Source organism: Gasterosteus aculeatus, chromosome 7, assembly GCF_964276395.1.
Source record: "Gasterosteus aculeatus chromosome 7, fGasAcu3.hap1.1, whole genome shotgun sequence".
NCBI classification, from domain to species: Eukaryota; Metazoa; Chordata; class Actinopteri; order Perciformes; family Gasterosteidae; genus Gasterosteus; species Gasterosteus aculeatus.
The window spans coordinates 15,368,389-15,389,767 of NC_135694.1; the positions used below are offsets into that span (position 1 = coordinate 15,368,389).

The window sequence follows — 21,379 nt, forward strand, 5'->3', positions numbered from 1 at the left end:
TCTAGAAGCACATAGGGACAATATGGGGAAATCTTTTACATGATGTTCAAAAAAGCTATAATACCATTTGTCAGATATTACGAAAAAGGAAAAGGTGTCTGCAATGTGGGCTATTCAGGAACGGATCAATTCTGCATTACTTTTTTTATAGTTGTTTGTTTTTATTTGCAGAGTGCTATGCTGTAATCTCTGGCTGCTCTAGGAGTCCACTTCAACCAGACAAACCCACCGTGTTTCAAATTAAAGCATAACGTTCTGACAAGCTTGACTTGGTCTGTTTCTCATGGGCGAGCCACAATGATGTATGAGTCTCATACTGTGCAGACAGGCAGCAACAAATTTGCTTGGCTAGTTGACTGGTGGGAGGTCGGTTGTGACCTTGATTTGCCACACTAAAGCAACGCAGTGAACGAAACAGAAGCCTTTGTACTCATTTTGTCTTTTATAAAGCTGTTGTTTTTTCAAAAGGAATACATTCTTCTGGTACCATAATTTACATCTGAGCTTGAGAACAAAAAAATAAGAACTGAAATCTTAGCTCTGCACAAGAAAAATAAATGTTTCTTTTTATTGACAGATTTAACCCTCTTACAGTGCTTTCAGTCTAAGTAATTTTGGAGGAAATGCTTTTCTTTCTGAATGATCAAAGCAGAGATGGAATTATTCAATCTGTAATATTCTACATAATCCCAAAGTTTTGTGCTGCATTTAATCAGTCAACATTTGATTAATGTAACTGATCTGACAGGACTGAAAACAGGACCCTCTGTTACCTCCCCCTTATTTCAACCACCGCCTCCCTTAGACAGAGCCTTGTTTTGCGCCCCCCCCCCCCCTGCACCCCTCATCCCTTATCCCATGCAGAATGAATGGCACAGATGTTGTTGTAACAACTCAGTACCCCATGGTCGCCTTTACCCTCAGTATTCGCTCAGCATGAGGTCTGAAACTTGTTTTTTGATGATTGCCCCCCCCCCAAGTTCTCTCACTGTGGGAAGAAAAAAAGGAGCCCAAGAGGAGGGAGATGGGAAGACGAAGAGCAGCCAAATTAAAGAGGGAGGGTACAGGAGTGGAGGAGCACACAGCAGTTTTTGATGAATATCAAGAAAACATCTCCGAATGGCTAGTGGAGCGGACAGGTCACATGTTGCATTTTGGTGAAGCCAGGACACTTTTTACTGAGGGCATTAGGCGCTGCAGAGGAGCTGCAGTAGGGGTCGCGGGCATTGACTGAAGATGCGGGTTGGTGCATGGCTTCTCTGGGTGTCCTGGTTCTTCACCTGGACAGAGTTCTCACAGAGGTACGAGTGCCATGACGCATGTCCAACAGAGTCAGGGCTGGACGGGAGGTCAAAGAGCCGGGTCAAGGAGCATGTTTTACACGGTGTGGGACACAAGCACACACCACACCGGAGCAGGCTTTACCGCAAAAAAGGTGAGTCTTTAAAACCCGCTCTGGTTTCATACTGGAGGCACGCAAAACACTGATGCTGCAACCGGCTGCAGTGAGTTAACATGCAGCATCTGTGCATATAGTTTGGAGGTGACAATTTAATGGAATTAATATCATCTGGTAGGTTGTGTCAACATGTTGAACATTATTTAAAAATACAAATGACATGCTCAGTGTTTGGTAGACCACAAAAAACACTGTTGTATCTGTAAAAATTATATTAATTATTGTAAAGTCAAGCTTTTATTTTCTTTTTAAATGTGTATTTTCGTTTTTACTTTGGCTCCGACTTAATCCAAACCACAGATGTAAAACAATATTAACTCTTCCCTTTACAACAAAGTAGAGTATTCAACCATAAAGTATTGTACACCAAATATAAGTTTTTTTTTGTATGGGATACATGCATGAAAACACATGTATATTTTTCTTTGCCAAAATATGGAAAGTTAAAAAGTAGATGTAAAACTCTGTTTTACATCAACTGTTAAACAAACTTCTAACGCATCGAGATCTCGGCTGCTGCTGTGTGAAACATGCTGTCAAAATATCACAGAAAATCTATTGTTTTGATCTGTATTTTACTGTATCGTATAATTCAACAGTAGCCAATGAGACAGCAAATAATTTAAACATGTCATAATTTTTGAGCAATTAAGCTTAGTTTTTCAGTGACAGTGACAAAGTACCTACATTTTCAATTGTATCAGACTAAACAATACGTAGTTACACTATCACTGAAGAAGGAGTATGTAAATATAGATAAACAATAACATGCGTGAAAAAGGTTTCCATGAAGTGGTTAAATCCCCCTAGTTTTGGTGCCATAGTGAAGCCATGTGCCTTAAGCCAGTACAGGAATCATCAGATCTGAATGTGTGTGAACTAGGAAACAAGGTGTTAAAAACGGAACGCCGATCTGCTGACATCTGAAGCTTTGATTGCAAAAGACACTGCAACGTGCAACTTTGTTAAACAGTCACTGCATATACTTACTTATTTAGAGATCGCCAATTTAACTAATTGATTCGAATTTTCAAAAAAAATAACAGAGATGGAATACAATTCTATGGTGTCAACACAGACTCTATTTTTAGTTTAAAGCCCTTAAAGGTGGTTATTCATGTGCACAGTGCTCATTGATGCCTCTACAAAACACACTTGAGTTTCACTCTGAATTTACTCTGAAGTCGCTTTTTATTGCATCCCTCACTATAGCTGACACTTTCTTTTTTTTATTCTGTCCCCGCCCTCCACGCCTGTTTCAAAACCCGTCGTGACCTCTGGGTCTGGAGCCTCAAAGGGTCCCTTTCCTGGGCACGTCGCTGCGCGGCACCATTCCCATGGGCTGCGCTGAGCTGGGGCTCATCCTTCATCCTCTCTAAGGCTTTTGTTGGAGACTGAAAGCTGGCCGATGCCACGGCCATCAAACCCAACTTGTTGGATCAATATAAAGATCCATCACTTAGCCGGGGCCTTTCTGAGCCTCACAATGAGCCGCTAACTGAACAATGCTTCATTTATGTGAGCCATTGGAAGGAATGAACTAGCTAGAACTCACTTATTTCATGCTCTGCCGTGACGGAACTTCGTGAACTCAATCTAGTATTTTTTTTAACATCCTCACTTTTCCCGCTCTGGATTGTATAGGTTTAGAACCTTTTTTTAAACAAAAAATTAAGTTTTTTCAAATTCAGTGATTTCCAATAACAATGCAAAGTGCTTACTTGTAGTCAAAGTACTCTGGCTTCATTGCATACTGCAGAGATACATAATTTCCTTCTATTGTTTAGAGAGATGGGCGTATGAACTTGCTGTTTCCTTGCAGTGTTGATGGAGTGGATACTAGAACCTGTCAGAAAGCAAACATACAAACATAAAGCCAAGATGGGAGAGCGGTTTGTATTTAATAAACAAAAATTAAAAAAATATTTACGACAGATATTTGTATTTGAAAAACTATATTAATGAATAGTTAACCACACACTCACCAGGCAGGTTGTTTTCTGCGATTTAACAGTTAACAGTTAACAGTTGATATCAAAGTCAGATGCCATGTAATTTTCCATGCCTATAATTACCGGCCCTTTTAATCAATTTTCCGCCTTTATGGAAATTATTGTTGCATACTATGGAATACTATGGTATTCTTTCAAAGTAAAATACTCTATGTGTAGTCATGACTTGACTGCACAAAAAAATGGAGATTTTTAATTAACAAATAATTTTTTTCTCATCGCCAATATCCTGTAAAGCCAACGAGCATAGAGATAGATATTTTGTTACTCGCATTCCTTAAAGATAGATGACTGTATGCTTGTGCATATTGCAAACTGTACTTTGAGGTCATAATTTGAGCGAGTTACAACGGAGTGTTACGTCTGCCAACATTAATTTTATTTTGAAAAACACATTGGACCGGAAGCACTACGTTACCTTGACTCCCGCCCGCTCAGTAGTGGGCTGATCGTCATTATGAAGACCCTTTTCAGTGAAGTTGGGAGTTCAATTTAAAATGTGTGTGTAGTTGACCCCGAGCAAAGCGAAGCATAATATACTCTCACCCAGTTAGCTTATCAAAGTGCTACTTAGCTTAGCATTTGTCAGGGATGAGCAGCAATGTTTTGATGATCGTGTTGGCATCTGCGATGGCACGTTTTCTCCTGTCGGGTAAGAAGCAGCCGTTTCATATTTAATAATCATTCATCATTCATCTTCATCTTCATTCACCGCCATGCTTCTTGTGTTACTTTAAAGGGACACACTTTTATCAAAGGACATTAGGCTACCTGTTGATCCTGTGTCCAAATGTAACGTTATATACACACAAACAATAGTTATTCTATATAATATTATATATACACATGAGCCAACATCATAAGTCCTCCTGGCAGGGGCTGTGTTAAATGTCAAAATAAAATGAACACTTCCTTAACAAGTGCTGCAGCTACCAATTATTTCTACTATGGATTTTAAAATGTTCAGAAAAAATGCTAAAATGCTAAAATGTAATAGTAGCTATGTTAATATTAAAATATGTTCTGTTGAAGCTAGTAGAAACACATGCCCTGGTGTTTTGGCCGCATCCTATTCCTCCCTCTTTATCAGGGGCAGTGGGGTTAAACAGGCTTTTACTGGCTGTCATCTGAAGGTATTTACGGCTACAGCGAGTAAAATATTAACATTATACTCAATTCGGGTGTTCCTCAGAAGTGTTTGCAACGGATGAGCAGCTTGTTGTCTCTTTTCACCCTCTTTTATTTCGTAATGCAGGCAGCATCTGTCTCTTCCAGATGTTTATAGTGGCTATAGTGTTGCAACTTATTTTCTTTTAGCTTTTAGTTCTTTTAGTTTGTCAGCGGTGAAATTCCACTTGAAGAGACGTCTTTTGTTCTGCGGCGGATACGCTGCTGATTGCGGAGTTCCAGTCAGCCTTTGTTAAGGGCCGATGTTCCCGAGACCCCCCAGCTTCCTCTCCTGTCAGCAAGCCCATCACAGTCTTCCTGTTTCCCTTCAATGTGGTCACCCAACTCCATGGGAACACACACAATGGCATTCCACTGCTGCCGGCTGCAAATAGATACTGTTTGTTGGTAAAAAATGGCTCGAATGAGTTTGTGTGTGGGGGGGTATCTGGAGCCGCTGAAGCACTGCTGTTCAGGTGTGACTTTTTCTACACAGGGAAAAAATAATAATGCCGTATATTTGGGGGAATTTGTATCAGTGGCAGTGTGACACGCGGGATGGCTTAGCCCACACCTGTAGGAGTCCAGGGGCAGTGCTCCCCCAGCCTGAGATATTTATCATATTTACAGCATTAGTGCTCACTTTTCCAACCCTTTTGAAATAATACAAAAGCCTAAAAATCCAACAACCACAAGGTAGTTGCAATGCAGAAAACAAATCCAAACAAATCATCTTATTTTATATCTAAATGTCCTTCAACCGTTTAACGCTTTTAACAGCCTCCACATCATCTCTGTGTCGTCCTCAGGCTCCAGAGTTCATGCACAGGAGACAGCCCCCCGCATTGTGCACCACCCGGCAGACGTGGTGGTGAAGGTGGGGAATCCCGCCACGCTCTCCTGCCGGGTGGACGGCAGCCCCGTGCCGACCATCGAGTGGCTGCGTAACGGCCAGCCTCTGGAGACGGCCCAGGGGGAGGAACAGCTGCAGCCCATCGTCTTATCAGAGGGGAGCATCTTCTTCCTGAGCGTGGGGGGGGGCAGGCGGGGTCAGTCGCACGAGGGTGTCTACACCTGCGTAGCCAGGAGCAGGGCAGGCATGGCCACCAGCCGCAATGCTACGCTGTACATCGCAGGTGAGCCCGGAGGTCCAGCTTGAGACCCCCCGCCGACCTCTCACTCGTCTCATCTTTCCAAATCGGTCAAGCGTGGTTGATTGAACTAGTTTGCAACTTATGTTATTTTCTGTATCACGCACATACATGTTCCCAGTGGGGATATACTGATATTGATATTGATAATGTTCTGATACTGACTCAAATAACAGTTGTGGGTATTTGTGTCACTCATTTGAGATGTTTCCTCAAAGTCTGTGACAGGACCCTCTAAAGTTACATGGAATTTGTATACACTGATGCCTCTACATGACCTTTAGGATGAAACCATCTGAGAGAAGAAGGCTATTTGTATACGGCTATTCTTTGGGTCCGATTGCCCGCAGGTTCACTAGAAACTCTTTAAGCTCCTCCTCCAGGAGCTCCTCTGTGCTCCTACGCTCCATCAAGCTTCTGGACCACCCAGCCGTGTCGCTGGGCTCTCTGGTGGTTAGGGGACACGGGAGAACCCAGAACCAGGACTGAGCGGGGCAGACTGTCAGACCTAGCTACACTAAAATGAGAGATTTTTTAAAAGGGACTCAAGAGACATTACCACTTATGTCCACGCGGACCGAGACAATCAACCCAAAAATATCGTGGAAGCTGTAACACGGACATGTGAAGTGTGTGGACTGACCCCAGCCCTGTTGTTGCAGTGCTGCAGGAGGAGTTCACTTTGCAGCCCAGTGACGTGGAGGTAGCAGAAGGGGAGATGGCGGTCTTAAACTGCGGCCCCCCAATGGGACAGCCTGAACCGAATGTCATCTGGAAGAAAAATGGCTTTCCCATCAACAACACTGACCACCACTACAAAGTAAGCCCTCAGCTTCACTTTGTATCTGAGCTCAGGATGTGCTAAACCATGCATATCGTGTTTGCAGTGTTATCAATTTATCACTTCTCATTCACACTGTGCTCTTCATCTGTTTCCCCCCTCGCTGTGCAGGGCCAAACAGAGGGGAAACTAACAGTCCCTCCCTTTATTTAACATTTTTTAAATATGCTCACTGCATGAATGAAGTCATGTAAAACACAGTATGTGAGCAATTTAAAATAAAATGACTGTGATTTTATAAAACAGAGCAGAATTCTCTAATAATGAGTAAATTGTTAATTGAGTTTCCCTCCTTATTCTACCATTGATTTCTTTGGAGATCAACTTTATAAAAATCATGGTTCATTAAAATCCACCACATTGCTTTCTGATGTTTTAATGTTCCGAACAGAAAGCGTAATGTAGAGGTCATGGATCAGTACCTACAGATAAATCCTTTCTCAGTCTCACAGCTGCAGTGTGTCTTTCTGCACTCTACTCGTGTTGTAGGCGCTGAATGAGACGCTCATCATCGCTCCTGCAGAGAAGAACTACTCTGGTGCTTATGTGTGCGTGGCCAGCAACCCCGGGGGAGTGAGGGAGAGCAGGGCGGCGCGCCTCTCCGTGCTGGGTGAGACCACGTTCCCGTCGCTGCTTATTATTACAACTGCTCTAACAATATCACCTTGGAACTCGGCTCCATGCTGTGAATGCAAAGGGCATCACAGCACAGCAGACCGTTGCTCTTCTCTTCCACTGCAGCCAAGCCGCTGTTGGTGCTGAAGCCGCAAAATGTGTCTGTGCAAATGGGGGAGTCGGCCCAGTTTTACTGCGAGGCTAAAGGTGACCCCCCGCCTGCTGTGGTCTGGAGCAGAGAGCAGGGGCTACTGCCCAACGGCAGGTACTTCATCACGGCACTACGCAGAAGACACACTCCAGTCAGACGGAACTTGAGTGATGCGATTTCTAGATTTGTATTCAGATCACTAATGTGTAGAAAACAGCACTTCGTGATACACACTGCTCCTTACTTTTCTTCCTCCTGTGAGAAATTCAAAAAGGGAATAGAAACTTCTGTCCGTCGCCATTGGAACTGGTAGCTAGAAGCTTTATAATGTTTATCATTCGGTTGTGCATATACCATGAAATGACACCATCCCAATTCATACTGCCATACTCACTTCAGATTGTCACTGAGCGCGCAGTTTTCTCAGGGCTTCGCTTGAAACTGACACATCTTAGTTGTAACTAAAATCCAATTAAACTATTAGTTACTGTAAAAAGAGATCAGCGGGACAGTAAATGTGAAAACTAACTGCTGTATGTGTGTTTAGATATCTTGTAAACCCAGACCACACCCTCCAGATCCACTACGTGACGGCCCAGGATGCTGGGGGGTACACCTGCACTGCTGTCAATGATGCCGGTGTGGCCAGTGGCAGCGCACAGCTTCTAGTTGAAGGTAGGTGGTGTCTAAAAAAACCAAAATTCTAAAATGTTTGCCTCACTGACAGTTCTCACTTCTGCCTGCCAGCTGACGGACAGTTATTGCTGAACCTCCATTTTCAGTCCAAACTGGAAGATGAAGCTAGGAGGCCCTAATTTCTTTGGTTACACGTCCTGCCACTCCACAAATATGACGCTTTGAGTATAGGACAAAGATTATTGTTGTAGTGAATATGATACAAAACTAAGGGTTACAGGTACTAGAAACAAGAAACACAACTCTTAAACAGAAAATTATCAAAGTTCTTTAGTCTCCTTCAGGCAGGGTCAAAAGTGGGATATTAAGCCAACAGGCAAACAAATCCAAACAGGGGACACACAAAAATCTTTTGTCAAGTAGTCGGGCAAAAAGGGTCGGCACAGGCAGATCAGGAATACGCAGGATACACTGGGGAGCTTGGCAGTAACACACAAGACAATCTGGCAGAGGGCAGGTGCAAGTGTGGGGACCTAAGTAGGGACCAATGAGGGCCTGGGCTGCAGGTGGGACGGGCATGAGGACCAGGTGAAGAGAATGAGAGATAATCTTGTGTTGATGACAGCATCTGGAACGACAAGCAGCAGAAAAACTAATAAGACGGAGAATTCCTGACAAAAACAGATTCATAAACCTGTATCAAAAATGTGAAGTCATAAAAAAAATGAGAAAAACAGTGTTGGATATTTTTCTAGCACAATCACGAAATCATGAGTAAACATTCTTCAATCTGCCGCTACAAAACTTAAATAATTAACAATTTGACAAGTTTCTGCTAACCACAAATTCCACTGTCACTTCTGCGCAGGTGTTCTGCTCCCATTATTCCTTCATAGAAAAAAGAAGTGTCGTCCAGGAGGCTGCATTCAGGCTAATGTGTTTAAAGGATATTAACGTTGTCAAAAGGAGCTACACACAGATTCCCACCATACCACGAGCCCAAATCCTCCTCCAAGGTTTCACATTTTCAGCTTCGATGTTGGTAATTTTTCTACCAGAAATCTGATTCTTAGTGTTTGTCAGCCTTTTGTAACTCCTGTAGTTTGAGTAAGAAGAACCGAAGGTTGTTAGTTCTTATGATCAGTATAATTGTTATTTGGCCACAAGGGGGTGAAGAGCACCACTTTCCCATTTTCTAAATTGGACTACCAACCTTGATGTTTTCATCCAGGGTTTAAAGGTGTAGTGGTACTCTTGAGCCTTTTGTGGCCTGCTGAGTATTACAAAAAATACCTTAAAACAAATGTTCAGGAATACTTATCCTGTCAAATCAAATTTTCGGGAGAGAAAACTGTTTTGATCATACAGAGAAAGTGGATCAGTAGAATTATTAGTAATTGGCTCTTCATTAGAGACTGACTACCCTATTATGGCATATCAAATGTCTTTTCTTTCATTTTTATATAGGCCGTGCAAATATGATGCAAGCAACTGAATAAAATGGCACGGCTGAATAAACAGCTACAGTTAATGAAACCTTGTTTCCCGATGGTTTGGGACTCCAGTCCAACATTAAATCCAGAACAATATGCATATGTGATTTATAATTAGGAATGCCTTACTAGAATTAACCACGGTATCCGCTTTCCCGACCCCACATACGGCCCAAGTAAGTTCTGTCTGATATCAGGCAAAACCAGGGGACAACCCTCAGATAATTTAACAACCACATGTTGCTAGATGGCAACATTCTCGTCTGGAGAGCGAGTTTCAACCTTCAAATTTGTTTTAAATAGTTAAGTGACTTACTGTGTGCCCTGCCTTTTGAAATGAATCAAACCTGTTTTCAAATAAATAACCCCCTTTGTGCTTCCAGAGCCCAGCAGTAAACAGAGAGACCTGCACAAAGAGTTGTCAGCCCTACGAATTGCTCTGGACAACGTGACCATCATGGCCCCCGGGTCTAACATATCGCAAGTACAATGGAAGGTAAGGGTAGTTTGATTCGGAGAGTTTCAGATCACCATGAATATTTCATGCGTATGATCCATGTGGCGTATTCTCTGTGAGCAGCTCCAGCCCCCCCCGGCCCAGCCCCACTACCTCGACGGCTTTGAGGTGCTCTATCGCTCTCTGCTGCCCGCCAGCTCCGACTGGACAGCCAAGACGGTGTCCTTGCCCAGCTTCCAGACTCCGGTGGGCCCCTTAAAGAGAGGCTACATGTACGAGTTCAAAGTGCGTCCCTATGGCAGTAGCTTGTATGGGAGGGAGAGCAACACCCGGCACCTCAGAGTCCCTGAAACAGGTGAGAAATGATCCCATTAAGGAATATTTGTGTCCTTCTTTGTGTTTTACTGGACTCCTCCTCCTCTTCATGCAGTGCCCAGTGCCTCTCCACTGGCTGTGTCCATAACAGTGAGCCACGAGCAGAATAACACCATCTATTTGAGCTGGGGGCCTCCGCCTCATGAAACCCACAACGGCATCATACAGGGATACCAGGTACTCAGTGGAGGACCCTTCCTGACCCCCCCACCATGTAGTATCACAAGCATCCCGATGTGCTGCCTTTGTGCACGAGCTGTAGCGCTTTTTTCACTCCGTCTCTCCAGGTGTTCTGTGTGGAGTCCGAGGGGCAGCGGTACCAAAACTGGACCGTGAACAGCAGCCAACACAATCTCAAAATATCCACCCTCATACCCGGGCGACGCTATTGGATCACCATAGCCGCTGTCAACGGGGCCGGAGTGGGAATGCTGAGCGACCCTCATGGATTTGTGATCAGTGAGCAAAGCGAAAAAAAGGCTGTTCATTCCTGCTGTGATCAAAAGCCCGCCACGGAGGAAGTTATCATGTCTGCTTTCTGTTTCATCTCAGACCCACAAATGGGCAACCCCCCCGCATCAGACGGCCAAAATCGGGATCTGTCCCAGGTCGTGGCCCTGCTTAAGGACCCGGTGTTGATCGGCATCATTGGCGTCCTCTTGTGTTGCGTTTTGATGGTTGCGGCTGTCTACCTCTTCAGACGCCACGGCAGGACAGGCTCCCTGATACCAGCACGGGGCAGGGATAAAGGTGCGTGTACACCCTTAGAGGGAGTGAGGGGCGGGGGGGGGCAGTTTTACTGAACTATGTGGAAAAGAGAGGGAGCGAAGTATCAAATGTGATGTATTTGAGGCTTCGTTTTCCAATTCAAGTCAAATATTGTCTTTGGGATTTAGTGAATATATGCTTCTCAGCATCCTTATATAAAGTTAGGCAGGGCCCACCAAGCCCTACGTTCTGGGATTCCAAGAAACACTTTTACCTCTCTAACTTTATGTACATTTTGGTCATACAAAGGATTCCAAAGGTGCGGAAACTTTTCATTGGAAGTTAAACTCTGGAACTTTGGAATTTTTGTGGGGATGATCATAGGGAATATACTATTTTATTCAAGATTCATGTTTTTGTTGTTCAATGAAATAATAAAGTTCTACTCACAAATGTCCAAAATATAATTAAATAAAATTATATTAGAAATGTTTGTCTGCTTATGACAAAACAAAATGTTTTTTTGCTATATATGACAAGGTAAATAAAATGATTTATTTATTTATATAAAACGGTTTATTCCTGTTAATTTCCATGGAAACTTTGAATATTCTCAGAACTCACAACCTTACAACTTGCATACTTTTACTTAAGCAGGTAAAGTATCTAAATATTCTCTCCACGGCTGATTATAATCTTTTATACTTTGTTATGTGTTTTTTTTAGGTTTGCGCAGACTAGCCAGTGAAGATCTCATCATAAAACACAGGTAAAGTGCAGAGAGAGTTTGGGGATGACAGATAGGATTTAATATGAAATGTAATTACACTGAAGTCTAAACGGCCAATGCTAAATGTGGTTTAGTGATACTTCATATAAGTAAATTCTGATACCAACCTGAGATTAACTTAAACCAGTGTAACGTGTGGTATAAGCGGTGATCTTTTTAGTTCAGTCTGAATGAATACGCTCATAAGTAGTTTCACTAAAGCATGATGAAACCTCTCCAGGATGGCTGCTCCAGACTCCCCCTGGATCTCTGGAGGCTGGAGACCTGCCTTCAACCAGAAGTATCAGGACCTATGGGCCCACGATCAGAAACATCCAGGACTCAGAGGCCCCAGTGAGTACATCGCATTACAGGTCATTTAGCTGATGCTTTTGTCCAAAGCGACTTACATTGCATTTCTAACCTGTGGCTTTTTACATTTTTGCCCAGGGAGCAATTAGGGGTTAGGTGTCTTGCTCAGGGACACTTGGTTGAAATGGTGAGCTGGAGTTGGATAGTAGAGGCTCCTGGCTGGGGGGCTTTCACACCTCACCTGTGTGGTTTTGTTCAAATGAACTCTGTTTTTACGCTGACTTTGGTTGATGTGAAAGGTGTCAGTGTAACTGCGGTGCAAACCGAATAAAAGGATGCTGTCATGCTGATGATGCCTCCCGGTGGAAGCAAATGTTGTGATACTAAAGCGTTTTTGCATGAATTATAAAAAACACATTTATTATTAAATCCTTGTGCTTCATTGTCAGTCGTAGCCAGTATTTATACAGCAGGATTTGGTAACCATGGTAACTCCTATGAATATCAGCATGTGAGGGCAGTTAAAACGGCGTTGGGTAGAGCACCTACTTTAGCAGTTTCTCATTAAACCGTGACGTCCACACAGCAGCTATCCGCTCCATACATTAATGTGCACAACGTCTGTTTTTTTATCCAGTTTCTGACCGTCACAACTCTCTGATACATGATGCACAGCTGCTGTTTGGACTCATGATATACTCAGAACCGGTATTGTTGGTGGGTGATGAACCGGGTTGAACAAGAAAGGGACAAAAATCTGTAATCATAAATTACATATTTGCATCAGAAGGCTTTACATTCTGTACATACGAGTTTAGCCATATTGTTTAATCATTTCTGACTAATATGCTCTGGGGTCAGCACATACTCACCTGTGTTTCGTTAGGCCTCCCGGCCCCCTACAAGGAAGGCAGCCGCGTGGACTCGGCCGTGCCCATTGTGACCGACAGCTGCGGCGTTTACGGCACTTTCTATGTGGACTTGATGGCCAGCGGCCTAAAGACCTTCAACAGCCCTGGTTGTCGCCCCAAGATGCCCCATAGTCTACCTCATCACCAAGGAGCAGAGACCATCCAAATATTCCCCCAGCCTGTTGCTAAGACCCCGCCCCTCAGCAGCCGAGAGGCGCTGCCATGGAAACAGGGCATACGGCCCCAGCCCAAGATGGGCGTGCTCAGGGAGACGTGGGAGAAAAGCCATAGCAAGCAAGGTGAAAAAAACGGTCGACAGAATGGGACGTTAGTACTTCTCAGAAATCACGGATTACGTGCAGATGTGACCGCTGCTTTGGCTCCAATATTGACAATGTATCAACATAGAATATTTGTGTCTTTTGTTTCCCCCAGAGCTGCATGCAGTGAACAGCGTGCCCATAGTGCCAACCAGGAACCGGGCTTGTCCATCCGCACTCTACAAACAGAGACTCAGTCACGTACCATCAGGCCGGCTCGGTACGGTCACGAGCTAGAATTTGTACTGTGACACACATTTAAAATATTAGTTCTTGATTGCAGGTAATTGTCAATATTTATTATTTCTATTGCAACTCGGCCCAAATTTTTGTCCAGAGTGCGATCAAGTCACCGGCTGCCCTCGCCTGCTGCATTACTCTGCATCGTTACACCTAGTGGACATGCTGCCCCCCCCACCACCAATGCCCATGGACGACACCGTGGACACATACAGCGTCACCTCAGATGAAGGGTAGGAGACACACACACACACACACACACACACACACAGGTCAGAGAGGGTGATGGAGGGGGAAAAGAGGCCCCTAATGATTACAGGAGAAATTGATTAATATATCCGGATAAGGAAATTCAAAATATGTTTTGAATTACCATGGTTACCAAATCACTGAACCCATACAAACTGGATTTTTGGTCATATACAGAACAGAAATATTAATTAAATGGTATTTTATTTAAAGTTTTGCAGTACATTGACTCTGAAGTTAATATTGATTTTGATTAGTTATTATTATTATTGCTGTGCAAGAGATTTTCTTACAGTAATGACCTAATGATGGATTTGTTATATTTTATATCTCACTAAAGATCCATCCCATAATAGTCTGACTGTACCAGTTAAGTCAGTATTGAAGCATGCTATCTGGTTCATTATAATTGTTGCTGATGAGTGTATTGATTTCTAGTTGTACAGTTTGATTATTTACTGCATAGTTGACAATATTATTAAATAATGGATCGCTGTGACCAAATAATGCTTCAGTGTGTTATTAATGCCCTACAATAAATGTCCCGACTCACTGATACAAGAAGCATTTAGCTTCTCAGCCAACTTCTCATTTCTGGATGCTATATTTTGCATAATGACAACACTGAGACTCAGCCTTACAGCTGGCTGACAGGGAGGACATGTCTCATTTAGTCTCTCCCATATGCTCAGCTCCAGTTGGTCTACAAAGCTCACAGGGGACATGGGCTCTCTCCAGTCAGTGTCTGTCGCGTCAGGTCACCGTTGGCAACCACAAGCCACCGACCACAGCTGCCCCTCCTGCACTCACTGCTCTTCTACGTCGTACTCCACGTCAGGGGACGGAGAAAGGGGGGGCACGCTGACGCCAAAGGATGCCGCCCAGTATCTGGAGCTTTGCCCGAGACCTGAGAGATGCAGGTAAAGATGCAGCACAGCTGCTGGTCCCAAGTGGTTCTGAGCCAGCTGCGTGTGTTACTGGTAACTTTCATGCAACCATTCGTCTTTTCATTTATAGCACATGCATTCATCTGATCATGCCACCTCCGTCTATCAGCAGCGCGCTGCCTGAGCAGCACCCCTCCCCGCCCCACTCCTTCTCCCCCACCCTGGGCTACACGTGTGGCCCAGTACGCTCTGCTCGGGCGGATGGTGACTCTGCCATCGCTGAGTGCGAGTACCTGCCAATCGGCCTGAGACACGCCCGCCTCCGGAGCACACCCTCCTCCTGCTACAGCGAATGGGACAGCTCGGCGTGGCACACCTGGAGCTCCGTCACAGACAGCAACATGGCCAGCGCTCGCACCAGCCTCATCAGCTCCGCGGACAGCTGCTACACCGACGACAGCGCACACCTAGCACGCCTGCTGGCCGCAGCGGCGGAGACCATGAGTGCAGCCTCTCTGTCAGGTGAGCAGAGGAGGAAAGGCTGTTACTGGCCGATGCTTACCACAAAGAGTGCAATTCTTTTGTGTGTCTTCGTGGTTATGAAGGAGCATGCGCAATCATGAGGCTCATTGATGTTTTTTTCAATTCATTGAAAAATAATCAACTGTTCTGTCTGTTTTTATGCAAAATATGATTCTTCTAGACCGTACAAGACATTTAAAGTACAAGACCTTGACTTTGAGCAACTAGGAAGGACAAACAATAAATCGATTCATCTAGAAAATAAACTACAGATTATTCACTAATGAAACCAGGCCTTAGTTGCAGTTTTAGTGTATTTGCATGTGACAAAAACAACTGGCTAGGATCCTGGCCTTCTGTGTGTGTTGCTCCTCTCCACTAGAGGGCCCCCTCTGTCCACCAATGGTCCGAGCAGATGAAACGCAGTCTTGTCTGCAGAGTACGGATTAGTTTTCATCCTTTTGCGAGATTCTAAATCACTAAGATGAAGACAGGTGGAGGTTAGAGGGAGGGAGCCCTGCTCTACTTTACATGTCACTCTACATCAATGGTTGTGAGAGTCAAACATCTAGGGTGTCATAAGGCAATTACTTAAGACCTTTCACCTAATGAGCCTTCAGATGGATCATACTCCGTCGTGTCCCCTCATCAATCCCTCTGCTCTCCATCTGCAGGCAGCCTCCACCTCCTTCACTCAAAACTGTGCCCGGCTATTCTTCACACACTGAAGTACAATGTAAAAACATCCTGAGTGCAGCTGATAATGCAGTCTCACAGCGCTTGATGTTAATAACAGAGGTCCAATGCCTCATATCAGGTGGCACCGGCCTCATAATGTCTAATCTCTTCGTGAGAGCTGAAGCAATTTTTTTTCTCTAAGATTATGAAGACTTGTATTTAGAGTGCTCCTATCGGTAGTCGGTGGGTTGATCCCCAAACGCTGGAATCTGTATCGGCTAATACGATCACAGGGTCTATTTCAGGCTTTCTATTTATAGGGAATCATTATTTATTCATTGAACATTGTTTTCTTAATATTGTACATGGAATATTAAAATTAAGAGATGAGATATGAGATAGATAGCATCATAAATTAACAATGTCTATTAACTGGGCAGACACTTGGAACTGTGTCTCCCTTCCACTGTAAGCTGGTGTACTGGTGAGTAGTGCCGGCTGGAGGTCCCCCCCTCTGCCCCGGTAGGACAGCCCTTCTGTGTGGAGTTTGCATGTTCTCCCCAGCTTCTCTGTCTTCTCTTGGTTAGGTTCATCTCTGACGTAGGTGTGATGGAGCCGTGAAGCCCTCTGACTTCCCCCAATGTCAGCTGGGAGAGAAGCCGTGTGGAGACACTGCTTCATGTGTCTGTACCAACTGGTGGATGAGTGGAGACTGAGTGGGTCCCACTCTCTGCCTGAGGATCAGCAGGCTTTGAAACCTCCTCATATTCCTTGACGTGACTCACCTTTAAATGGCGGATGAGATAGTGGTGGAGAAATGTGGTGGTGGAGACCTGGTTGGACTTGGACTGTGAAGGCTTATCAACGGCACGTAAAACATTGCCTTGAGTGTCTGACATTGTTTCGGTTTTTCCTAAAGACCCTTAAACTGTTCAGAGTGAAGATGAGCCGATCAATCATAGGCCCCTTAATCAAATGCGTCACACATCAATAATGAAGTCCACCTTTCCTCAGGATGTGAACATTTCGATTGCTATTCAACACAAGTAGCTTTCTATTGAGCCGGACATTGACCTCTCCACTCTACGGTTCATTTGTATGATTGCAGTGCAACAGCAGGTTGCAGTATGGCTCCTTCATATAGGATCATTTATAATACATATTGTTATAGTTCTGTTATCTGTGACAGGCAGCTGCTTGGAAGGAGCCACGCAATGAGCTTTTCCACAGGAGAGAGGTTCCTGTTTCTGTACGATCCCTCCTCCCCGTATTGAAATGCATGTCAACATGTCTTCCCCTCTTCTCTGTGTTTAGACTTCTCTCCGCCTGCCTCCCCCCTCAGCGCCCTGTATCCGGCCTTCTTTGGGGAGGGCACGCAGCTGGGCGAGCTGGATCCGTGTCCTGCGTGGGACTGGAGCTCGGCCTGGGTGGAGGCGATGGAGGCTCGGTGCAGGGCCCACCGTCCTGGCAGCAACAGCAGACCCTTCGACGCTAAGGGGACGAGACAAGCGTTTCACACAACTTATTTAGATCAAGGAGATTCATTTCCCAGTCAAGAATAGACAAATATCTGTTTTTGGAATAGAATTGGTGCCAGCTCCTTGATGTTTGACACACGATTGCTTGTAGATGAAATTGTTGAAATTTGAAATTTGAAATTGTTTTCCCAGTTTACCTCAGGGAAGTCCAGCTATTTTACCCCCTTCAAATGACTTCCATCCATCTCTAAAGTTCCCTTCGCTCTGCATATCCTCTCTGCTCATTAGTAAGCAGGATTATGAGAGTCTTCCCTCGGGAGCTTCTTACGCAGTGTGTTTTGAAAAGTGCCAGAAAGACATGATGACAAAGCACACGTTTCATATTTTCATGTTTGTTCCATGGTTTTTATCAAAGCCAGAGTCCCACAAAATAGAGCTCGGTGGAGGGATTTTGTACAGACTCTTTTGCTTACGTGTATATATTCTGCATATTCAGCAAATGTTATTTAAAGAATCTGAAACACATTCCAAAACATTTTTTTCCAGATTTTGGGTGCTTCCATTTACGTTCTATTATATTTTTAAATGTTTTTTTTACTTTATACACTTTTATCAGACAAATCATTCCGTAGTTCAGATTAGCAGAGTAGAAAAAGTCCTCTGTTCATGATATAAATGAGCTAACTTGGGGTTTGACCTTTTAATGACTTTAATTTTAGGAACATTCAACAAAATATATTGTACAAGTTATGCTGCATTGATTAGTCTTTGCATGCTTGATGATGTTTTATATAGAAATTCACTAAAGGTGGTAGGTTCAACGTTTACATTTTTTAGAATTTGTGTTTTTTTCACTTTACAGATGTATTTTATTGTTCCCAAAAAGATCTGAATATATTGAGATGAAGTTTTACATTTATAGTGTGCTCTGTGGGATAAAGGTTCCTGTCACGTTACAATATTCTTCTGAAATTGAACCTATTTTCCCTTTTATGTTATTGTGCCAAACTAAAAAAAACCTTCATATATGCTGCTGCATTTTATTTAGAAACAGCATTTTTTGCTTCGTTTTTCTGTGTTGTTAACTATGAATGTCGCACCGATTTACCTGAATAATACATTCATTTGAATAATATAGAAAACTCTAATTGTTATCAATCATATGATTTCAGAAGGATTTCTGATTATTTCAAAACTTTCTTCCTATTCAAAACGTATCCCACATATCTGGGTTCCCTTTAACGTTGGGAAGTAGTTGAAATAAATATGTGATGATAACAAATTCATAATGTTTCAAAAAAGAAAATCAACCTTCCCTTGAAACTGGATACCAACAGAAAAACACTTTTGATAAGGGTTGAATCTAATTAAAATCTTATTGTTCATCATTTATACACCACAATAATACTTTTAACATTCATGGTAATATGGAGAAAGGCCAAGTCCTGTAATACACAGCACATTATAACTACCATAACTTTACATATCAGAAGAGAGATTATGAATTTAACCTTGAATCAATAAAGCACACAAAAATCATCCTATAAGATATTAAGTAAAGTGACACCACTGTACACTCTGTGCGTGTCTTTTTCTACACACACACACACACATCCGCAGATGCTACTGTATATGCAAACTATTTTGTCTATCTGAACATTTTTTGGTCAGGATAAAGGGGAACACCTGCGAGTTTTTTGATGCGAAATATCAGTATATATGTTGCTGGTGAAGAATAAAATGACACACACACAAAAAAAAGAACTGGTGGCTGGTGGACAATGTAGTTCAATCAAATCAATGTTGGTAAACATCCCAGGTTGATTTAATGCAACAATTAAGGTATCAAAAACACATACTACTACTACTACTACTACTACTGCAGTTAAATTCTTTATATTCCAACATGAAAAAAAGCAGTTAATAAAACTTCAATCTTATTTTCGTAACCCTCACAGGCAATTCAGTATAATATATATATCAAATAATAATTCTAAATATGATATATAATATCATGATATATAATAATAAGTAAGATATAATATACTGTATACTGTTTATATGTCAGTCGTCTTGCTTGAATGGCAATAAAATTTGTGTTCTTTACTTCAACCAGAATGTCATCCACCTGTCGATGCCAGCCAGCCTTGATGAGAACGCGCAAGATTGGGGCAAAACCAATATTGCCCCAGGCTGAGTCTGATTGGCTAAATTGTATGCCACACGTTTTTGTTTTAAGTTTACTCGTTTGACTATTGGTAGTTAATTTGCCTTCATTTGCGTCCCTGATATTCGTGCTTGACATGGGGCGTGGCTTGTCTTTGTGGTTTGTCGCCGTAAAGACAGTTGTCATGTCCGCTATCCACCATAGAAATAACCACTATTTCTGCCCTGTTGTGGAAATTACACATCGGAACCGCAAACGGTGTCGTGTTTGGGTTCATGACATCATCCGTCGCCACACACTGCTCGGTGAATTTCACCGACTCCTCCAGGAAGTGCGTCTGGACGACTGCTGCTTCAAGCGCTACTTCACACTGACCAGTAGCCAGTTTAACGACCTGTAGACTCGGATCTGTGCCCGAGTCTTTCGGTTAGACACCAACTAACTTAAAGGCGTTCAATCTCAGCTGCGGAGCGCCCGTCTATCTGTCTCTGGTGAGTGTCAGTTTCACAAAATATATTCATGCTTTACAGTGGTGATGACGAGGGGTTTCTCGCAAACCTCACAGGTCAAGAACTCGGCTGTGATTTGCCCGTTCAACCCCCAACAGAGCCTATTTGATCCAAGTAGGCTTACGTGGAGAGGCCGCTACTATAGGGCACCGTTTGTAAAATGTCGCACGTTCTAAAATCCTGCGCAGTTTTGCTACATTTAGCATTATCATATGAACAAAAAAGCACGACAATATTCACATGTCCCTTTTTCAAACATTTATAGAGAAATTCAATCTCAATCTAAATGTTAAATATAAATCTAAATGTTAAATGTAAATGTTAAACCTAAATTTAAATGTTATGTCTAAATGTTAAATGTAAAACTAAATGTTAAATGTAAATCTTTTTTTTTTCATAATTTCCGGAGAGAAATGTTAAGGATATTATTAAGGTATTCAAGGTGGAAAGCACTAGCAAGTGTATTTATCATTTTGTTGCTAGCTTCTCACTTCAACATGTATGGGTGTACATTTGCTGGTTAATTAAAGTGCTTTGAGTGGTCGGAAGACTAGATAAGAAAAAGACAAGAAAAGTCCATTTGTGGTTCACTTGTTGAAATAAAGACACCACCTGTGATTACACAAGACAAAAGACATCCATTGTTGAGGGCTGCCTTTGGTGGTCAGTCACAAGGAAACAAAACAGCGGGAAAATAACTCCTTGTTTACTATAGTTTTACTGTGCAATTGTAACCGTTGTTACAATTTACAACCTTTTTTAATTAAGTAATTAAGTCAATTTTGGATTTTTGTATCTTCATGCTTTTACTTTTTTTTTACTCATTTGGATTTTTTGATTATCAGTCTGTGGTGTTTAATTTGTATTGCAGGTGCAATTTTATTTGTTTAACCAGTGAATGTCTGATGGTGCACCTCATTAGGCTCAACAGGTGTGTCCCGAAATTGATGGCAGGTGCGCCGCTCCGCCCCTTTAAAGAGCCTTGTGTGGTACAGGGGCAGGCGGCAGTTGGATCAGCACCGAGGTGGACAGGTAGACTTTTACTTGAGAATTGTGAGCAGTGGTTTTAAGGAGCTTTTTAGAAATCTGTCCAATCCTTTTGTCTTTTAATACATTAATAAGCAAATTGTCCTCGTGTACCCACGTCATCTTTGTCCATGCTGGCCCAATCTGGTGTCCTTTTTAATTTGTCTAAAAATAGTAGTGCACCTCTTTTACTGGGTTTATATATATATATATATATATATATATATATATATATGTGTGTGTATA

General features: G+C 42.8%; 1 protein-coding gene across 6 annotated transcripts; it reads left to right on the plus strand.

The window, feature by feature from the left end:
- Nucleotides 1-852: 852 nt before the first annotated feature.
- Nucleotides 853-19,192, plus strand: robo4 (roundabout, axon guidance receptor, homolog 4 (Drosophila)). 6 transcript variants are annotated; one of them, XM_040182276.2, is made up of 19 exons: nucleotides 853-1,435; nucleotides 5,448-5,774; nucleotides 6,452-6,609; nucleotides 7,120-7,240; nucleotides 7,372-7,510; nucleotides 7,944-8,071; nucleotides 9,909-10,021; nucleotides 10,106-10,337; nucleotides 10,413-10,534; nucleotides 10,645-10,816; nucleotides 10,910-11,107; nucleotides 11,792-11,834; nucleotides 12,076-12,188; nucleotides 13,033-13,356; nucleotides 13,493-13,597; nucleotides 13,715-13,850; nucleotides 14,559-14,786; nucleotides 14,923-15,275; nucleotides 17,268-19,192. In XM_040182276.2, the coding sequence occupies exons 1-19, from the start codon at nucleotides 1,237-1,239 to the stop codon at nucleotides 17,513-17,515; spliced, it is 3,459 nt and encodes a 1,152-aa protein (XP_040038210.2). In that variant the 5' UTR covers nucleotides 853-1,236; the 3' UTR covers nucleotides 17,516-19,192. The 6 variants fall into 6 exon arrangements, with proteins under 6 accessions (XP_040038210.2, XP_040038211.2, XP_040038208.2 ...); XM_040182277.2 differs by having other exon boundaries at nucleotides 14,926-15,275; XM_040182274.2 differs by having other exon boundaries at nucleotides 14,884-15,275; nucleotides 17,268-18,573.
- Nucleotides 19,193-21,379: the final 2,187 nt, after the last annotated feature.

Coding starts and splice junctions, on each gene's coding strand:
- robo4 (XM_040182274.2), top strand. CDS start 1,237: ATGCGGGTTGGTGCATGGCTTCTCTGGGTGTCCTGGTTCTTCACCTGG. Junction 5,775..6,451: donor TGCTACGCTGTACATCGCAG/GTGAGCCCGGAG, acceptor CTGTTGTTGCAG/TGCTGCAGGAGGAGTTCACT. Junction 13,357..13,492: donor GAAAAGCCATAGCAAGCAAG/GTGAAAAAAACG, acceptor TGTTTCCCCCAG/AGCTGCATGCAGTGAACAGC.